At 40.8% G+C, this 19,046-nt stretch overlaps 1 protein-coding gene across 1 annotated transcript in view; it reads right to left on the bottom strand.

Moving 5' to 3' along the window:
• Positions 1 to 19,046, bottom strand: part of SCIN (scinderin) — an 82,812-nt gene that overhangs the window by 9,988 nt on the left and 53,778 nt on the right. The window contains exons 10-14 of the mRNA XM_007164903.3: positions 14,587 to 14,677; positions 8,717 to 8,887; positions 4,578 to 4,755; positions 4,157 to 4,278; positions 870 to 947 (exon numbers count right to left, since the gene is read on the bottom strand). Of these exons, the coding sequence (XP_007164965.2) occupies positions 870 to 947; positions 4,157 to 4,278; positions 4,578 to 4,755; positions 8,717 to 8,887; positions 14,587 to 14,677 (640 nt within the window). The remainder of the gene's footprint in view (positions 1 to 869; positions 948 to 4,156; positions 4,279 to 4,577; positions 4,756 to 8,716; positions 8,888 to 14,586; positions 14,678 to 19,046) is intronic.

Below are 19,046 nucleotides of genomic sequence, written 5' to 3'. Positions count from 1 at the left end.
TTCTATCAAATAAAGATATAGGGCTTCCCTGGTGGCGCAGTGGTTGAGAATCTGCCTGCTAATGCAGGGGACACGGGTTCGAGCCCTGGTCTGGGAAGATCCCACATGCCACGGAGCAGCTGGGCCCGTGAGCCACAATTGCTGAGCCTGCGCGTCTGGAGCCTGTGCCCCGCGACGGGAGGGGCCGCGATAGAGAAAGGCCCGCGCACCGCGATGAAGAGCGGTCCCCGCACCGCGATGAAGAGTGGCCCCCGCTTGCCGCAACTGGAGAAAGCCCTCGCACGAACCGAAGACCCAACACAGCCAAAAATAAATAAATAAATAAATAAATAAATAAATAAATAAATAAGAAAATCCTTTAAAAAAAAAAAAAAAAAAAAAGATATATACATAACAGTAATATATTTTACTGTGTAGATTCAAAACTATTCTGTGTCTATTCCTTCCCCAGGGAAGGGGTCTCCTAGGACTTTTTGTCAAATTTCAAGAGAAATTCTGAATATTTTGGTCTTCCTGAGGCATCGTGCCCCCCCATGCATTGCAACCAACTAATGCATTTATTACCTAAATGAGTGGATGAATGAATGTATGAATAAATTAGGAACGAGTGAATTTTACAAATAAATGAAAAGTAGGGGATTTTGGGCCAAAACTATACAGCCAAAGATGGTAGCCGTGGAATTATTTCCATATTAAGAAACCAACTTGCCACACTGGTTTTATTTTTTGCCAAACTCTGGAGAGTTTCTTTTAAATACAGCCTAAATCCACGGGTCCGTTTATTAGTAGACTTGCTATTTCTCAAAGCAGGTTGTGTCAGGTCCCAACTATAAGTACCCTCTCTTGCTGTGAACAAAATACAGCTTTACCTGTTCCCAAGCATCTAGTAACATGACATCATCTTCTGCTAAATCATCCTGGGTGAACTCTCCTGGAACCTCTTCAACCTGAAATGTATAAAAAAGCTTGATGACCAAACAGTCAAGCAGTGATTTTTCTAATATACGGGATACAAACGCCTTGTATTATTTGGAGCATAGCAAAAAAAAAAGTTTGGTAGCCATTTTTTTCTTCCTTTTGGGCAGTTAAAGATTTAAATAATTGTTTATCTGTTTAATCAGGTATCACAAACTCAGGGTATCTTATTTGGGGAGGACAGTGCTTAACATAAACATTGCATATGGCCTTAGAGATACCATGTACAGTCAATCTGGCCACAGTTGTCTCTAATTCTACTTCCTTATGACAAGTTGCTTCACAGATTTCTAGATTTCTGTTGCCTTCCTAGTTCCTAAAGACATTTAAGTTTATGATCTGGGTATTAAATCGTCTTTCATTTTGTAGGTCAAGATTATTTTAATAAAATCAGTAAGTCTGGTCATTTTTATGAATCAATCATTTTCCATAAGATGATATTATAACAATATTCCATACGCAAAGCTTCATTATTTTTATTTTAAATGGGTTAAATTGTGTTCTCCATAGTTAACGTTAAAGGGTAATGGGGAGGGTTAGTTTAATGCACCCATTACCAGCAGGCATGCATTAATCCAAAGTTCAAATTTTTAAAAGAATTCTGGATGAACCCCCCCTGATCCTTAGGAAGGTATGGTAAATTGGATTATGGTTTGCTCCTTCCCTCTACTGTGTGACTCTGCAGGTGAAGTTGACTGTGGCCTTGCCCTTGTCATACTAGCAAATGCGACTCAGGGGCCCTCCTGTGCTCCTGGGCTCTGTCCTGGGAAGAACAGGCATGACCCCAACCTGAAGCCCCCTGAGCATGACAATACCTGTTTGTTGTAATCTGATGACATTTTGAGATTGTTACACAAAAAACAAACAAACACTAACCATTTACAGAGGGCAAATTTGTTTATATTTTCTTTTTACAGAATAATTACCAATTACATAATGCTTAAAAAAAGCAAAAACCTTAAATATCACTTACTCCATGCCTGGCACTGTTGTATATATGCAACAACTAATTTAATATTCACAACAACCCCATGAAGTAGGTACTAGGATTATCCCCATTTTTCAGATGAGAAAATTATAGCACAGAGAGGGTAAGTAACCAGCCTAGGGTCACACAGCCAGTAAATAATATTGCCAAGTAAGTGATATCAAACAGGCAGAATGGTTCTAAAAGCTGTGCTTTTTTTTTTTTTTTTTTAATTTATGTATTTATTTATTTATTTTTGGCTGTGTTGGGTCTTCGTTTCTGTGCGAGGGCTTTCTCCAGTTGTGGCAAGCGGGGGCCACTTTTCATCACGGTGCGCAGGCCTCTCACCATCGCGGCCTCTCCTGTTGCGGAGCACAAGCTCCAGACGTGTAGGCCCAGCAGCTGTGGCTCACGGGCCCAGCCGCTCCGCGGCATGTGGGATCCTCCCAGACCAGGGCTCAAACCCGTGTCCCCTGCATTGGCAGGCAGATTCTCAACCACTGCGCCACCGGGGAAGCCCAAAGCTGTGCTTTTAACCAATAGGCTCTGCTGTATTGTATGACTCTACATGTCTAAAGCCTGCTTTCTGGTGATGAGATCAAACACTTGTTAGTAACACTCCTTTTCCTTAAAATGTGAAGGGATTAGCGTTCCAAATATCAAACAAGAAAATGAGTAGGTGTAAAGGAAAAGTATATTTCTCTTAAATATGTGAATGACAAAAACCAAAAACTAATAGATTTTTTTAACCTAAGAACAAAGCCTAGGTATTATTTTTGTAACATATCTCCATTGGAAACAAACATGTTATTTACAGCATTATTAGTAGATAATGCTAATAAGAAATTATAGGAGCATATGCTGAAAAAGCCATTGTTTGGATGCAATAAAATCAACAGTCAAAAGAGTAAAACAACAGATTTTTCTGACAGCAAGTTTATAAAATATATGGATTCCCTGCAAAGTAGGTGAACAACTGTGGTGCCCAGCCACATAATATTTATCATAATCCATCATTTAAATCTTTAATTTTTAGGTCAAATCACATGTAAGCTTCAAGTGTGGTTCACACATGAGCAGTTTCTTCTTCAAAGCATTTTATTTCAAGCATGCCATGTACCTGGGAAAATACTTACTAAATTTTCATGTGTGTGTTGAAAAGTAAAGCTTGTATTTACCAAGACTTGCTGACCAAATCTTTAGTTCAGATTTTATAGGCAAGGAATTTGTTCTTTAAATGAAAGATTTACACAAAAACTTAGTAAGTCAAACAGAGAAAGCAGAATTTTTGTGATTAAACTGAGATGAGGGGCCACAGCCCAGGATATTTTAGAGACCCATAGACAATCACTCTTGTACACAAATACTTTTACTTTGAATTGCCTAGAATTCAAAGCTTGTGAATGGGACTATGACTATGACATAAAATATTCCTGCTGGGGCTTCCCTGGTGGCGCAGTGGTTGAGAATCTGCCTGCCAATGCAGGGGACACGGGTTCGAGCCCTGGTCTGGGAAGATCCCACATGCCCGTGAGCCACAACTACTGAGCCTACGCGTCTGGAGCTTGTGCTCCGCAACAAGAGAGGCCGCGACGGTGAGAGGCCCGCGCACCGCGATGAAGACTGGCCCCCGCTTGCCACAACTAGAGAAAGCCCTCGCACAGAAACGAAGACCCAACACAGCGAAAAATAAATAAATAAATTAATTAATTAATTAATTTAAAAAAATTCCTGCTGATTTCAGTTAATTTGCAGGTGTGTATGTAGCTTTCTGTGATTTTGCCCAAGGATCATATTTTTTATTCCATCAACATGGTGAAACTTTTTATTCCCGTGGGAAACTGCAATGTAAAATTTACATAGTTTAATGAGAGAAACCACTATTGCTGCGTACAGAAAGCATCAAATCATTAAATTAGCAAATCCAACCACACGCATATTCGTACCGAAATGACCACATGCTGACACAGGTGCAAAGCAGCTGATATATTTAAGAGCAGCTTGATTAATATAGTACATTACAGTATTCCGATGCTTTCACATCCATTACGTCACTGGCTCTTAAACCAACCCTGTGTGGAGCAAAGATTGTCACCTGTGGTTTGCAGGTAAAGTAGAACTGAGAATCAGGGCAGGAACGCGCTAGAGCAACACCAGAATGCTTCTCTCTCCCACGGCTGCTGGTTCTACCCCAGGGTTTCAGGGGACACTTACAAAGAATCTTCCAGTTTTGTTGGAGCAGGCGTAAAGCCGAGGTGGATGGTCTTCAGCCTGGGTTTCTAGCAGGGGAGAGGTCTGGTAGTCTTTTTTCCCTCCAAGGGAATTCCAAAACTCCTCTGTGGAAAACACAACAAGTTAGCCAGTGCATTTTCAGAAGCATATGGTCGGTACTGCTTTACCTTAACAAATAATCGTATCTCACCTCAACTTCACTGTTAAGAAGTTACTTAAATAGAGCAGAAGTTACTTAAATATAGTAGGTACCATCACCCACTTTTGCAACTAGTGAATGGGTTCTTAATGTCCTACAGCCATTACAAAGTTCCTATTTATGACAAAAATAAATAAATTACATGATTAGCAAGTATGCCAAATATACGTTCTGGCTAGTGTCCTTGGCCTCACTTATACACACCTGGTTCCTCGCCTTCCTGAATCCTCGTGGTTTTACATTTGAGGACACTTGCCACATACTCTGCTCCCTTCTCCTCCTCCTGGCTGGCCCCTTTTCCTCTCCAGATGTAGCCATTATTTTGTCGTAGTTTTAGGACAAAAGCATCATTGGAATTCAATGACTTTGCATCAACATCTACCTAGAGTATGAAGAAAAATAACACAATGATGTAAATTCACTGCTGCTCCCTCAATAAACATGTCCAAGAAGCTGTGACAGTGCCAAACCACCTACAGACTTCTGTCCTGACCCAGGATATTAATTCAGGGGGCACCAGGACACCTCTAGGGGGTTAGAAACATTAGGAGCACATTGCGCTGTGTCACTTTAACGCTCACCCGCCCAAAGACAGTAGCACAAGGCTCTGAGAATAAAATAAGGCAAACTTAAGTGATACATAACAAGGATAATATTCAAAGAGACCGCAAGAAGGAGGATGGGCTACAATTGATGTTTGGAAAGAGACTGTAATATTCACAAATGATAAACGTAAAGCACAGTGTTCAGTTTTTCTCTCCCCCCACCAAAGAGGTTTGTCAAATAATCAAAGGGACACAGAAAAATCATAAAACAGGGACTGGGGTCTAATACGGGCAAAGAGATAATAACATAGATTCACTAAAAGGTTCTCCAGGCTCAGATAAATTATAGCTCAAATTATAAGAGACTGTTTATAGGGGGTTAAAAACACAGCACTGACATACCCGCTTCCTTTCAGCTGAGAAGCTGTGGACACCGTCTGGGATGAGCCAGACGAGCACAGCTCCAGTCAGTGTGGCTGCAGCGTGAGTGAGAGGTACCTGGCTGAGACCAGACTCCAGCCTGAGGGTGAGGCTGACAGGGGAGCCTCGGGGCAGGGACGAGGCATGTGTGGAGTCTCAGGCTTGGGAGTGAGTCTGAGGTCCTAGGATGGGCTTGTGCCTTTGACTGAGTCTATGACCTTGTCATTTTGTGTCTCTGCACTGGCCTCTGTGAGACCCTCTGTCTGACTATAGGATTGTATGACTGTGACAGTATGTATATGACTCTCTGTGGGACTATGGGACTCCATGTGAGGTGTGCTAACAGGGAGATGGAGAAGAACCAGGAAACAAGACTGTGATAGAGCAGCCATGAGAGAGGAAGAAATCAAGAGTGTGGTGTCCTGAGGTCAAGTGAAGAGAGTGCCTCAAGAAGGAGCTGGTGGGGCTTCCCTGGTGGCGCAGTGGTTGAGAGTCTGCCTGCCAATGCAGGGGACACGGGTTCGGGCCCTGGTCTGGGAAGATCCCACGTGCCGCGGAGCAGCTGGGCCCGTGAGCCACAACTACTGAGCCTGCGCGTCTGGAGCCTGTGCTCCGCAACAAGAGAGGCCGCGATAGTGAGAGGCCCGCACACCGCGATGAAGAGTGGCCCCCGCTCGCCGCAACTAAAGAAAGTCCTCGCGCAGAAACGAAGACCCAACACAGCCAAAATAAATACATTAATTAATTTTAAAAAAAAAACAACAGGAAGGAGAAAAAATGGGTAAGATATCAAAAAAAAATTTTTTTTTAAAAAAAGAAGGAGCTGGTGATTGGCTGTCCAAATGATGCCGTTTGGCCAACTGTGTCGAGCTGCCAGAGGAAGGCATCAACCATGTGGAGAGTTGGGTTTCACCAGGTTCGTCAGGACCCTGTCCCCAGAGAGAGCACTAGAGGAGCAATGAACAGCTGCTGGAGGTTTTAAAGATGTGTCCCAGGTGCTGGTAACACTCAGAGAAGTGGTCATCATCCTCTTTCAGTAGGAAGGAGGCTCCATGGACCAAGCTCAAAGGAATCTATCAGATGTGATGATGGAGATTTATAGGAACTATGGCTTCCAATTTCTAATCCAAATGTCTCCTTACTGGTACAGAGGAAAGAGACAGGTGACAAGAGGCCCATGCCCAGACTGGTGTGGGATCCTGGCGGAAGTTCCAAAATAGAACATAAGAAAGCTTTAGCCTCCCAGGAGATGAAAACAGAAAGCCTTATAAACAATGTTTCGACTAGTGCATTTCAGAGAGGCTAGGAATGCAAAGGCTGGTTTGGGAGGCTGCAAGAAAATAAAGAATCTGCATTGCAAGCAGCTCAGGATGCCTCCTAAAGAAGTACCCACTGGGGGGCTTCCCTGGTGGCGCAGTGGTTGAGAATCTGCCTGCTAATGCAGGGGACACGGGTTCGAGCCCTGGTCTGGGAAGATCCCACATGCCACGGAGCAGCTGGGCCCGTGAGCCACAATTGCTGAGCCTGCGCGTCTGGAGCCTGTGCCCCGCGACGGGAGGGGCCGCGATAGAGAAAGGCCCGCGCACCGCGATGAAGGGCGGTCCCCGCACCGCGATGAAGAGTGGCCCCCGCTTGCCGCAACTGGAGAAAGCCCTCGCACGAACCGAAGACCCAACACAGCCAAAAATAAATAAATAAATAAATAAATAAATAAGAAAATCCTTTAAAAAAAAAAAAAAAAAAAAAAGAAGTACCCACTGGGAAGAGACCAGGACCATAACGATTCTCCTTGACTCTTGCATCTGAAATCAACTGAGAGGGCCTGTAGGTGAAGGCTTCACCGTCAGTTTGATAGATTAAAAAAAGTAGTCATAATTGAACACATGAGAATCCATGCACAGAAGGTTCTGGATGAGATCAATACCTAACAGTGTTTAAATTATATGACTAAATGAGATCACTCGGAAGAGGGCCAAGACTGAGCCTCGGAGGGTTCCAGAGCTTAGAGGACGAGCAGAGGAGGAGAACCCAGCAGAGCTAGATGGGAGTGCAAATACTCTTCAGAAGAGTGGCCCTCAAGTGTGGAAGAAATCCTGCTAAGTGAGGGGTTCCAGAAGCCTCGTAAAAAGATAGCGTTTTGAGAAGACAGAAAAGGGTGGCTCTGGCAAATGCTAGCAGGAGGCTGAGAAAAGCGGGGTCAGACAAGAGGCTTTTGACGGCAAAAGGCAGGGCTTTGGCAAACTAGATAAAGCCCATCCGGCTGGAGGGGCAGGAGGGGATGGTGGAGTGGAGTCCAGTACAGGACCACAAGTGTGAGATGAAGTGGAGTCAAGACACAACTGTTGGATGAGAGGAGCCAGACTGATGGAGACAGTGAGACAATGACTGAAGCCACCAAACAATAAGAGGGGAAGGATCGGGAGCTCAGACAGCACAGGGGGATGGGGGAGGGAGGCGGATAAGAAGAAGTCAAAAGGGCAAGGGTCGAGCAAAGAGGGGACCCCACCACCGGTCCCTGGTCAGCGGACACTGAGGGAAAACACAACTTCCACTTGAGAAGGCTGTATGGCAATCTGTGTCCTCAGAACACAGCCACGGAGCAAGAAGGCGGGGTGGCTTAGAGAAGAGGTTGAGGCGGGGAGGGATGCTGTGACCCACCTGGTTTTAAGGGCTCAGCTGAACAACCTGGCAAATGGTCCAGGTTTGGGGATATACAGAGAGTGCAGGGCAGTTAGGGGTGACTTGGGAGACTTGGGTTTCAACGGTGACTAAGGTGACCGGGTTACGAAGGGTGATGAATCCTCCCTGAGGTCAAAGCACTCAGCCATTTAAAAACTTGGGCCCAGTGGCCTTGCCCATACCTGGTGGTCTTGTGGTCTGACACTGTGATCTGGGGTTTGACTTCTTTCACAGCTGCTGTCAGAGACAGCTTGTGTGGCCTTAACAGCTGAGTTATGGTCCCGGCCCAGTGTGGTGAAGCTTGCTTTCCACGGTCCTTACACTTGTACAAATAAGGGCCCTCCCTCTTGAATTTCCCTAGTGTGGTCACCTGACCATCACCCTCAATCCATCTTCCCCCAGGCCTTTCAAGACAGAGCTTAAGCTGCCTCACGCCTTTGACAGCTTGATTTGTTACGTTACTCTTAAAATTCATTTGTTTTGTTATAAGCTGGTTGAAAAATATGAGAGGCCTGGTATCTGAAGTTAACTTTTTACTTGATTCTCCGGCTTTTAATACTTTTATGGTGAACGCTGGATTAATTATAGAAATGAAGGGGGTTTACTTGCCAATTTTTTTAAAGACTAGCATTTGTTGACGGCTCAGGTCCACTGGGAAGCCCATGAGCAGGGCAGGTTTTATTGAATGCATGATGTTACCTCCACAATTCTGGTGATCGATGCCAGATTTCTTCGGACTTGAAAGAGGCGTGTAGGGGGGGCCGGCACCTGACCTCCTTTCTTTGATGTTCCGTTCTTGTAAATAATGAGCGGTTTGTCTTTGAACAAACTCAGCAGGTGAGCAGGTTCTTTGCCTTGGGAGACTCGGATCTGGGGGCGGTGGGGATAAAAGAAATTAATAAAGAGTGCAATGAAAGAAGACCGTATTTCCAAAGGCATCCTTATTTTTCTCTTTGAAAACAAAATTAAAAATATATAAAAAGTCAAGAGCAGGAGGAACGATGAATCAACAGAAAATGTAGGTTAATGATAATCACGCAGAGCTTCCTCACTGACTTAGGAACCATTCGTTACTCCAGACACAGCACCTTCTCGGGGGACACACCACCACACTGCACCACTTTCTGCTTCCAGAAAGCACAAAGTTTCAAGTCTGTTCATCTACAACTCCAAAAGGGGAAAAACAACGAAGTGCTGATGTATGCTGTCTTTTATGAAAATTACTCTTTTTTTTACAAGGGCACCAAGCTTTCCAGATGTTTAGGGGTATACCTCTCTCTCACGTGTTTTGGATCTTGTTCAGTAGGTTAGGAGATGTGCATTCATTCAGATTCTTCCAAAAATAAGACAACACGAAAAGTGTACTCATTCTTTTTACATCCCTACCACTGTGAGATGAAAAAAATCATCGTAATCTGGGGATGAATAAAGATTTCAATCCAAACATCAAAAACTGGCAGAAATAAACAGAATAGACTTTCTACTTTTTAGCTTACCTATGGAAATGGTAATAGTAGATTTGCTTAATATAAGCTCTTTTTAAAATACAATATAAGGACTTTTCAGGATAAGGAAATGGAAGGAAATAAATGGCAAGTTATTTAATTTCACCTACTAGTTTAACAACAGATACTGGATCAGATCCGATATCTCTTGCATAATCTATTGATGCATGTATTTACATAAAGAGTTCAAAATTTGTGGCACTCTCCTGTTTTTTTCAATTATTTGCCCTATGCTAAAACTGAAATATCTCTCCTACCCTGGTCTGTCTTTTTCTAGAAGCCAAGTGAATGGGAATGCTGATGCACATACCATCACAGGGAAGCCTAGGGAGCACTGAAAGTAACTAACTCCACAAATATCTTTCAACTAGTAGACATTCAAATAAGCGAGTAACAAATTAAAACGTCTTTTGAGTCACACCCCAAAGCTTGGGGTGAGGTTAGCTAAGAGCTCCTAAAACTGCCGTTGGCTTGGCATTTCCCATAACACTGAGAAAACCGCAAGTGCCAACATGAAAGAAAGAGGGCTACTGATTAAGACCCATTCTCCACTGTGAAATGAAAATAAGAGATAGAAAGGTAAATTGAAAATTTTTCAGTACTGTTAATACAGTCTACGAAGGAATGTTTAAAACAGCAATTCAGGACTTTATTTATGCATTGTTGTAAACCACCGCCATCTCGTGGTAAAACTAAACATTACCATTTCATTGTCAATTTAGGATTCAATTGGCTGACACTGGAAATTCATTCATTGGGTATATCAAATATTTAACTCTGAAATATAGCATTTATAAGGCACAGGGCCTTACCTTCAAAGTTTTTGCATGATTTGGTAAGCACTACTTGAAAGATCAACTAAATGACATAGATGATGTCAGTTCTTATAAATATTTCATTCAAGAAATGAATATAAACTCTATGCCAATAAAATGGACAACCTGGAAGAAACGGACAAATTCTTAGAAAGGTATAGCCTTCCAAGACTGAACCAGGAAGAAACAGAAAATATGAACAGATCTATCACAAGTAATGAAATTGAAACTGCGATTAAAAATCTTCCAACAAACAAAAGTCGAGGACCAGATGGCTTCACAGGCGAATTCTATCAAACATTTAGAGAAGAGCTTACACCCATCCTTCTCAAACTCTTCCAAAAAACTGCACACAAAGGAACACTCCCAAACTCATTCTACGAGGCCACCATCACCCTGATGCTAAAATCAGACAAAGATACTACAAAAAAAGAAAATTATAGACCAATATCACTGATGAATATAGATGCAAAAATCCTCAACAAAATACTAGCAAACAGAATCTAATAACACATTAAAAGGATCATACGACCATGATCAAGTGGGATTTATCCCAAGGATGCAAGGATTCTTCAATATATGCAAATCAATCAATGTGAAACACCACATTAACAAATTGAAGAATAAAAACCATATTATCACCTCAATAGATGCAGAAAAAGCTTTTGACAAAATTGAACACCCATTTATGATAAAAACTCTCCAGAAAGTGGGCAGAGAGGGAACCTACCTCAACATAATAAAGGCCATATACGATAAACCCACAGCAAACATCATTCTCAATGGTGAAAAACTGAAACCATTTCTTCTAAGATCAGGAACAAGACAAGGATGTCCACTCTCACCACTATTATTCAACATAGTTTTGGAAGTCCTATCCACGGCAATCAGAGAAGAAAAAGAAATAAAAGGAATACAAATTGGAAAAGAAGAAGTAAAACTGTCACGGTTAGCAGATGACATGATACTATACATAGAGAATCCTAAAGATGCCACCCAAAAACTACTAGAGCTAATCAATGAATTTGGTAAAGTTGCAGGATACAAAATTAATGCACAGGAATCTCTTGCATTCCTATACACTAATGATGAAAAATTTGAAAGAGAAATTAAGGAAACACTCCCATTTACCACTGCAACAAAAAGAATAAAATACCTAGGAATAAACCTACCTAGGGAGACAAAAGACCTGTATGCAGAAAACTATAAGACACTGATGAAGAAATCAAAGATGATACAGATGGAGAGATATACCATGTTCTTGGATTGGTAGAATCAATATCGTGAAAATGACTATACTACCCAAAGCAATCTACAGATTCAATGCAGTCCCTACAAATTACCAATGGCATTTTCTACAGAACTAGAACAAAAAGTCTTAAAATTTGTATGGAAACACAAAAGACCCCGAATAGCCAAAGCAACCTTGAGGGAAAAAAACGGAACTGGAGGAATCAGACTCCCTGACTTCAGACTATACTACAAAGCGACAGTAATCAAGACAATATGGTTCTGGCACAAAAACAGAAATATAGATCAATGGAACAGGATAGAAAGACCAGAGATAAACCCACACACCTATAGTCAACTAATCTAAGACAATGGAGGCAAGGATATACAATGGAGAAAAGACAGTCTCTTCAATAAGTGGTGCTGGGAAAACTGCACAGCTACATGTTAAAGAATGAAATTAGAACACTCCCTAACACCATACACAAAAATAAACTCAAAATGGGTTAAAGACCTAAATGTCAGACCAGAAACTATAAAACTCTTAGAGGAAAACATAGGCAGAACACTCTTTGACATAAATCACAGCAAGATCTTTTTTGACCCACCTCCTAGAGTAATGGAAATAAAAACAAAAATAAACAAATGGGACCTAATGAAACCTAAAAGCTTTTGCACAGCAAAGGAAACTATAAACAAGACAAAAAGACAACCCTCAGAATGGGAGAAAATATTTGCAAACGAATCAATGGACAAAGGATTAATCTCTAAAGTATATAAACAGCTCATGCAGTTCAATATTAAAAAAAACAAACAACCCAATCCAAAAATAGGCAGAGGACCTAAATAGACATTTCTCCAAAGAAGACGTACAGATGGCCAAGAGGCACATGAAAAGATGCTCAACATCACTAATCATTAGAGAAATGCAAATCAAAACTACAATGAGGTATCACCTCACGCTGGTTAGAATGGCCATCATCAGAAAATCTACAAACAACAAATGCTGGAGCGGGTATGGAGAAAAGGGAACCCTCTTGCACTGTTGGTGGGAATGTAAATTGAAACAGCCACTATGGAGAACAGTATGGAGGTTCCTTAAAAAACTAAAAATAGAACTACCATACGACCCAGCAATCCCACTACTGGGCATATACCCTGAGAAAACCATAGTTCAAAAAGAGTCATGTACCAAAATGTTCATTGCAGCTCTATGTACAATAGCCAGGACATGGAAGCGACCTAAATGTCCATCGACAGATGAATGGATAAAGAAGATGTGTCACATATATACAATGGAATATTACTCAGCCATAAAAAGAAATGAAATGGAGGTATTTGTAATGAGGTGGATGGAGTTAGAGTGTGTCATACAGAGTGAAGTAAGTCAGAAAGAGAAAAACAAATACAGTATGCTAACACATATATATGGAATCTAAGGGAAAAAAAATGGCCATGAAGAACCTAGTGGCAAGACGAGAATAAAGACACAGACCTACTAGAGAATGGACTTGAGGATATGGGGAGAGGGAGGGGTGAGATGTGACAGGGTGAGAGAGTGTCATGGACATATATACACTACCAAATGTAAAATAGATAGCTAGTGGGAAGCAGCCGCATAGCACAGGGAGATCAGCTCGGTGCTTTGTGACCACCTAGAGGGGTGGGATGGGGAGTGTGGGAGGGAGGGAGACGCAAGAGGGAAGAGATATGGGAACATATGTATATGTATAACTGATTCACTTTGTTATAAAGCAGAAACTAACACACCATTGTAAAGCAATTATACTTCAATAAAGATGTTTAAAAAAAAAAACAAACTAAAAATAGAATTACCATATGACCCAGCAATCCCACTACTGGGCATATACCCAGAAAAAACCGTAATTCAAAAAGACACATGCACCCCACTGTTCACTGCAGCACTATTTACAATAGCCAGGTCATGGAAGCAACCTAAATGCCCATCGAGAGATGAATGGATAAAGAAGATATGGTACATATATACAATGGAATATTACTCAACCATAAAAAGGAATCAAATTGGGTCATTTGTAGAGACATGGATGGACCTAGAGACTGTCATACAGAGTGAAGTAAGTCAGAAAGAGATAAACAAATATCGTATATTAACACATGTATGTGGAATATAGAAAAATGGTGCAGACAAACTGGTTTGTAGGGCAGAAATAGAGACACAGATGTAGAGAACAAACGTATGGACACCAAGCGGGGAAAGCGGGGGTGGTGGTGGTGGTGGGATGAACTGGGAGATTGGGATTGACATGTATACACAAATATATATAAAACAGATAACTAATAAGAACCTGCTGTATAAAAAATAAATAAAATAAAATTCAAAAAAAAGAAATGAATGTAATAGTTCATGGGGAACTTCATGGGGAGTTACTGCATTTACAGAATTCAATCATCTTGTTAATTTGTTAATTAACAATTAACAAAGTTAGTTTATTTTTTAAAAGTTAATATGCACCTTTAAATTTAGGTCTAACTTGCTTTATTTAGGAACTAAAATCCAAGATGGAAAGAAAACCAGCTGGAAGACTGAATTCACTCTCCACATCTCAGTTTTTATGTACTAAAGTATCGGACTTCCTTTTCTAATTACTTTCTACCTTTGAAGAAGCCATTACACATTTATAAAGATTTGAAAACTGGAAAGTGATCACCTGGAAGTGATAACTCATGTAGAACAGTTTTAATAACCAGTGGCTATCATTGATCTGATATGATTTTAAAGGAATGATTCTTTGGGGCTCTTAAATCTGTGAATAGTTTATTTTTGTTTCTGTTTTTTAAATTTTGTTTGCTCCCTCTTTTCCAGAATCTGAGAGAACGAGTATGGCATGAGAATAGGAATATTTAAATTCTAAAATGAAAACAAGATAATATTTAGAAAGTGTCAAATTCCCATCCCAGCTTGGGAAAAGGGTTTTAACTAGACACTGGGCTAAGAAAACTTTAACTTGTATAAGTTTTGGGGTAAAAATATCCCAACCTGCACAGCCTGTCCTCCAAGGGATCTATCCAACTGAACGGTCAGGAAGGCGGAGGTCGTCAGCTCATCCCTCGTGGCATTTGCTCCCTGCCTGGAGGAACCAAAGTAAAATAAATTAGCTTGTATTTAAGTTTTAAGATCTTCTAATGTAGGCATTTCAAGCAGAAACTTAAGTTATTATGAAAGATCAAGAAGAAACCAGATGTTTTGACATGATAAAGCCATAGAAGCTATTGTTTTTTTAAAGTACTTAACTAAAATTGAGCCATGAACTATCCCATGTATTGTTTAGAACTACATATGATAGGTATCTTTAATCTCCATTTCATAGGTCCATTTTTAGTTCCATAATTACTTTGCTAAGTAGTCAATTCTCTCTGATTTCAAGTTGGAGGTGCCTATTTTGGGAAACCACCTTCACAGTGAAAATAATCCATTTGAGTAGAATACGAGCCAAATCTATTAGACTGGATGTTAGAAGTACTTTATCTTTCCATGAATATTTGGTGATCTTAGTAACAAATGTGTGGACCCAGAAAAATCAAGAAAATAATCATCAGAAGTAGGCAATGGTGAAGCCCCATTTTGTCATTCTAGCAATTCTTTAAAGGAATTTTTAATAAAACTGTACAAGAAGCTAAACTACCAGTGACCCAGACAAGGATCGATGAATCGGGTCTTCCCTGGTGGTCCAGTGGTAAAGAATCCACCTTCCAATGCAGGGGACACAGGTGTGATCCCTGGCTGGGGAACTGGGATCCCACATGCCACGGGGCAACTAAGCCAGTGTGCTACAACTACTGAGCTCACGCCTCAACGAGAGAGCCCGCATGCCACAAACTACAGAGCTCATGCGCCCTGGAGCCAGTGCACCACAACTAGAGAGAGAAATCCTGCACACCGCAACTAGAGAGAAGCCTACGTGCTGCAACGAAGACCCAACACAGCCAAAAAAAAAAGAGTCAATGAATCAATTCATCCAGTTCATCTGCAACTTCTCTTTCTAGGGTAGCTTGCGGCTATAACTCCAATCACTGGCTTAACTTATATAGCAACCTCTGGGAGATCTGCTTGTTTGATGACTTTGTGGGAGGGAAAAGCCAGTGAAAGCACTGAGCATTGTTTGGAGCCAATCCTCCTATCTTTGTGTGACTAGGGGTTAGCGGAAAGAACACTAATCCTGGAACTGGATTTTGAAAATTAATTATATCCTTTCTTCTGAAGGTCTGAGAGTGTGCTACCTGTTCCATACCCAGAACAGATTAACAATAGCCTCCCAACCTGGGCAACACACACAGACGCACACCCCAAAACACAGAATTCAGGGAGCACGTCTCATTTATCTCAGAATATTTCATTGCACCAACAGAGTCAAGTGATTGATATAAAAATGTTCTACAGTGGGGTGCAAAAAAAAAAGGAAGGATATGCTCATGTCAGGCATACGTTTAAAAAAATAAAAAATGCTTTTCATAACAAAGGCACACATAAAGATACAGTCTTTTAATGCTAATAGCCTAAATTTTCCATGAGCTTATCATGCTAGCAAACACTTCCGGGAGCCACTGGGAGCACCGGCTGGGGAGTAACACAGAGCTGAGGAAAGAGCTGGGTCTGTTATCGCCTGTCCTTCCTTCCTCACATCTGCAACTTCTTGGATGTTTCTTCATTTCCTTTTTTTTCTGCAGGAAAAAAAGTCAACTAACTAATAGACTACATCACCAAACTTTTGTCACCATTTTACTATTTTTTTTCCTGGAGTATTTCAACCAGCAAAACTGAAAACCCTCACCAAACTTTTGCCGTCTGACACTCTTAATAAATATTTCACTGTTCATCTCGAGCCCTTCTTCCTCTTCCTGTCAAAGTGACTCATGCTTCCATCCACACAGATTCAAACCAATTTGCTTTATTGAGCTATGACCCAGGAGGTCAAGGACTCCACTGTAATCAAGATATAATAAAGTTGCTCTTTGCCTCTAATTTTGAAATCCTGTGCCTAGGGGGAAAAAAAGCAATTTACTTTGATATGATTCCTTCTTTATAAATCTGTGGTGCTTGTTACTCATTAAAAATAAATGCTGCATGAAAATGGAATTTACTGCTTCAAGAGACTCATCATCGCCACTGTTCAAAGTTTGTTCAATTTCAACTACTTGACATTTCAGAGAAAAGATCACTGCTGAAATTATTTTTCTCCTATCATTTTAGAATATAAGTGGTTTCAGAAACAAAGAGACAAAGTGATTTAATTCTAGTTTGTCACCTTCTACTCTGCTTCTTGGATTTAACCTATTTACATCCCTGCATTGAAATTATCACATAAACTGGAAACCTGTTTAATTTGAAAGCTAGTCTTCAAGAGGCATTTTCTAAATGCCTCTTTGCTACCTTTATGGAAGTTTTCGAAGTTCTGCAAACCATACAATATTAACAAACTGACATATTTAACATCCATGATATTAAATGACAAAAACTCACAAGAGGACACAAGCATCTAACTTATATTCTTGATATCTCAAAAAGTCATACATTCTCATCACAGAAACCTTGAACACATCAAAATGAAAGAAGAAAACTAAATGACCACCTCCCCCAGCCCCAGTCTTACCCCAAAGGTCATGACTATTAAAAATGTGACATATTTTCATCTTCTTTTTCTCTTTGATTTCTTTACAGTGAGGACCAAACTTGTCCTCCTCCTGAGTTCCTTATCTCAGCGAATAAAACACTACACACCTGTGCACAGACCAGAAATCTGGGGCCACCCTTGACTCAGTCATCTTCTCCGTTCCCCGTAACCAGTCATTCAGATGTCAACTCCTTAATACTTTGCACACTTGCTCATCCTTTCCCTCCCTTACACTGATCTCTGGCCATATTATCATTCAGTTGGATTATTGCAACAAATTCCAAATGGCCTCTCTGCCAACAATCTCCCACCAGTCCATTCTTTAGGTGTTAACCAGAATAATTTCTCTAAGATGGAAACCAATCATGTCACTCCCCTGTGCAAACTCTTTGACTGGCTCCCAATGCCCTGAAAATAAAGTGCATCTTCCCCAGGATAGTTACAAGGTCATTCACCATTTGGCTCCTTCTAATTTCTCTGGTTTTATCTTTTGCTCCTTAACTTTGCTCTAGCCATACATCATTACGAACCGAGGAGAGCACGATCTTCCCGGCATTGCTTGGAACAACTTCCCTATTTGCTTGCTTCCATCGCTCCCATTTTTGCTCCCACTTAGATGTCACTTCTAAGAGCCCTTCACCAATAGCCTAGGAGTGAGCTTGAGTGTCTGTCCCTAATTCCCCAAAGATCACTCAGCTTGGTTTTATCTTAAGCCCTTCATATTTCATTGAAATGCCTGATAATCATCTTTCTCTCTTTAAAGTATAAATTCTTGGGCAAGGTTTTTTTTTTTTTTTTCACCACTGTATCTTTAGTATCTAGCTCAGTGCTTGGCACATAGAAAGCGCTCTATGAATACTTTCGTAGGATTGAAGGAATAGCTACTGCGTTTAAAATTTACGACCTGATTTAATCTGTTTAAGTTATATCCACATAGTTATTGATATGGATTACAAACTGCTAATTCCTCAAAACATTCTCTTGAATTACTTATTTAGTCTTTCTTCTTTGATCTGAGTGCTACAATTAATTATATTTTTTACATACCAAAAAGAAGACCAAGAAACAGAATGTAAAAGAAAAGCTGACTCGGAACAATAAATTTATCCCTACAAATGCCACACTTTGCACACACTCTTCTGAATTAAAATTTTAGAAAAGGAAATTGCAAAATAAGGACGCAGCTTCTACCAAGGTATAGCTGCACACAGGCCTTAAAGAGAGCTGCAGATCAAGGTGTGAAATGTTGCTTCACCAGTTACAAAAGTTGTGACCTTGGGTTAAATTACTTAATACTGCCTAAGTCCTCCTTCCTTTTTTATCTTTACCTTTCACTTGAAAATAATCTGGTTGTGAGGAAGAAAGATAATATATGGAAACATCTAGAACTTTGCTGGCACAAACATGCTGCTCAAAAAAATGGTTACTAAGAAGATGGCATCTTAAACATAGAGCTAAATAGCTAAATACATTCATCTTTGACAGGATATGATGTGACTGTGGAGTCAGAAATGTCCCTGGACACAGAGGTTCTCATTAATGCCACGGTGTACATTAGAATCTCAGGAGTCCTACCACCACCTTTATTTGGTATAAAGTGGAGGCCAGGCGTTTGGATTTGTGAAAAACTGTCCAGGTTAGTATGTGCAGCTAGTGTTGGGAACCACTGCCTAAGGCAGTGCCTATCAATCATTAAAGTGCATATGAATCATCCTGAGATCTTGTTAAAATGCAGGTTCTGCTTTAGTGGGTCAAAGATGGGGCCTGACATTTTTCTAATCAACTCCCTAGTGATGCCCATGCTTTTGGTTCACAGACCACCCTTTGG

The sequence above is a fragment of the Balaenoptera acutorostrata genome, chromosome 7 (assembly GCF_949987535.1).
Source record: "Balaenoptera acutorostrata chromosome 7, mBalAcu1.1, whole genome shotgun sequence".
In the NCBI taxonomy this organism is placed as follows: domain Eukaryota; kingdom Metazoa; phylum Chordata; class Mammalia; order Artiodactyla; family Balaenopteridae; genus Balaenoptera; species Balaenoptera acutorostrata.
Note: the sequence above shows the minus strand (reverse complement) of the source record. Positions and strands in the feature narration are given on the sequence as shown.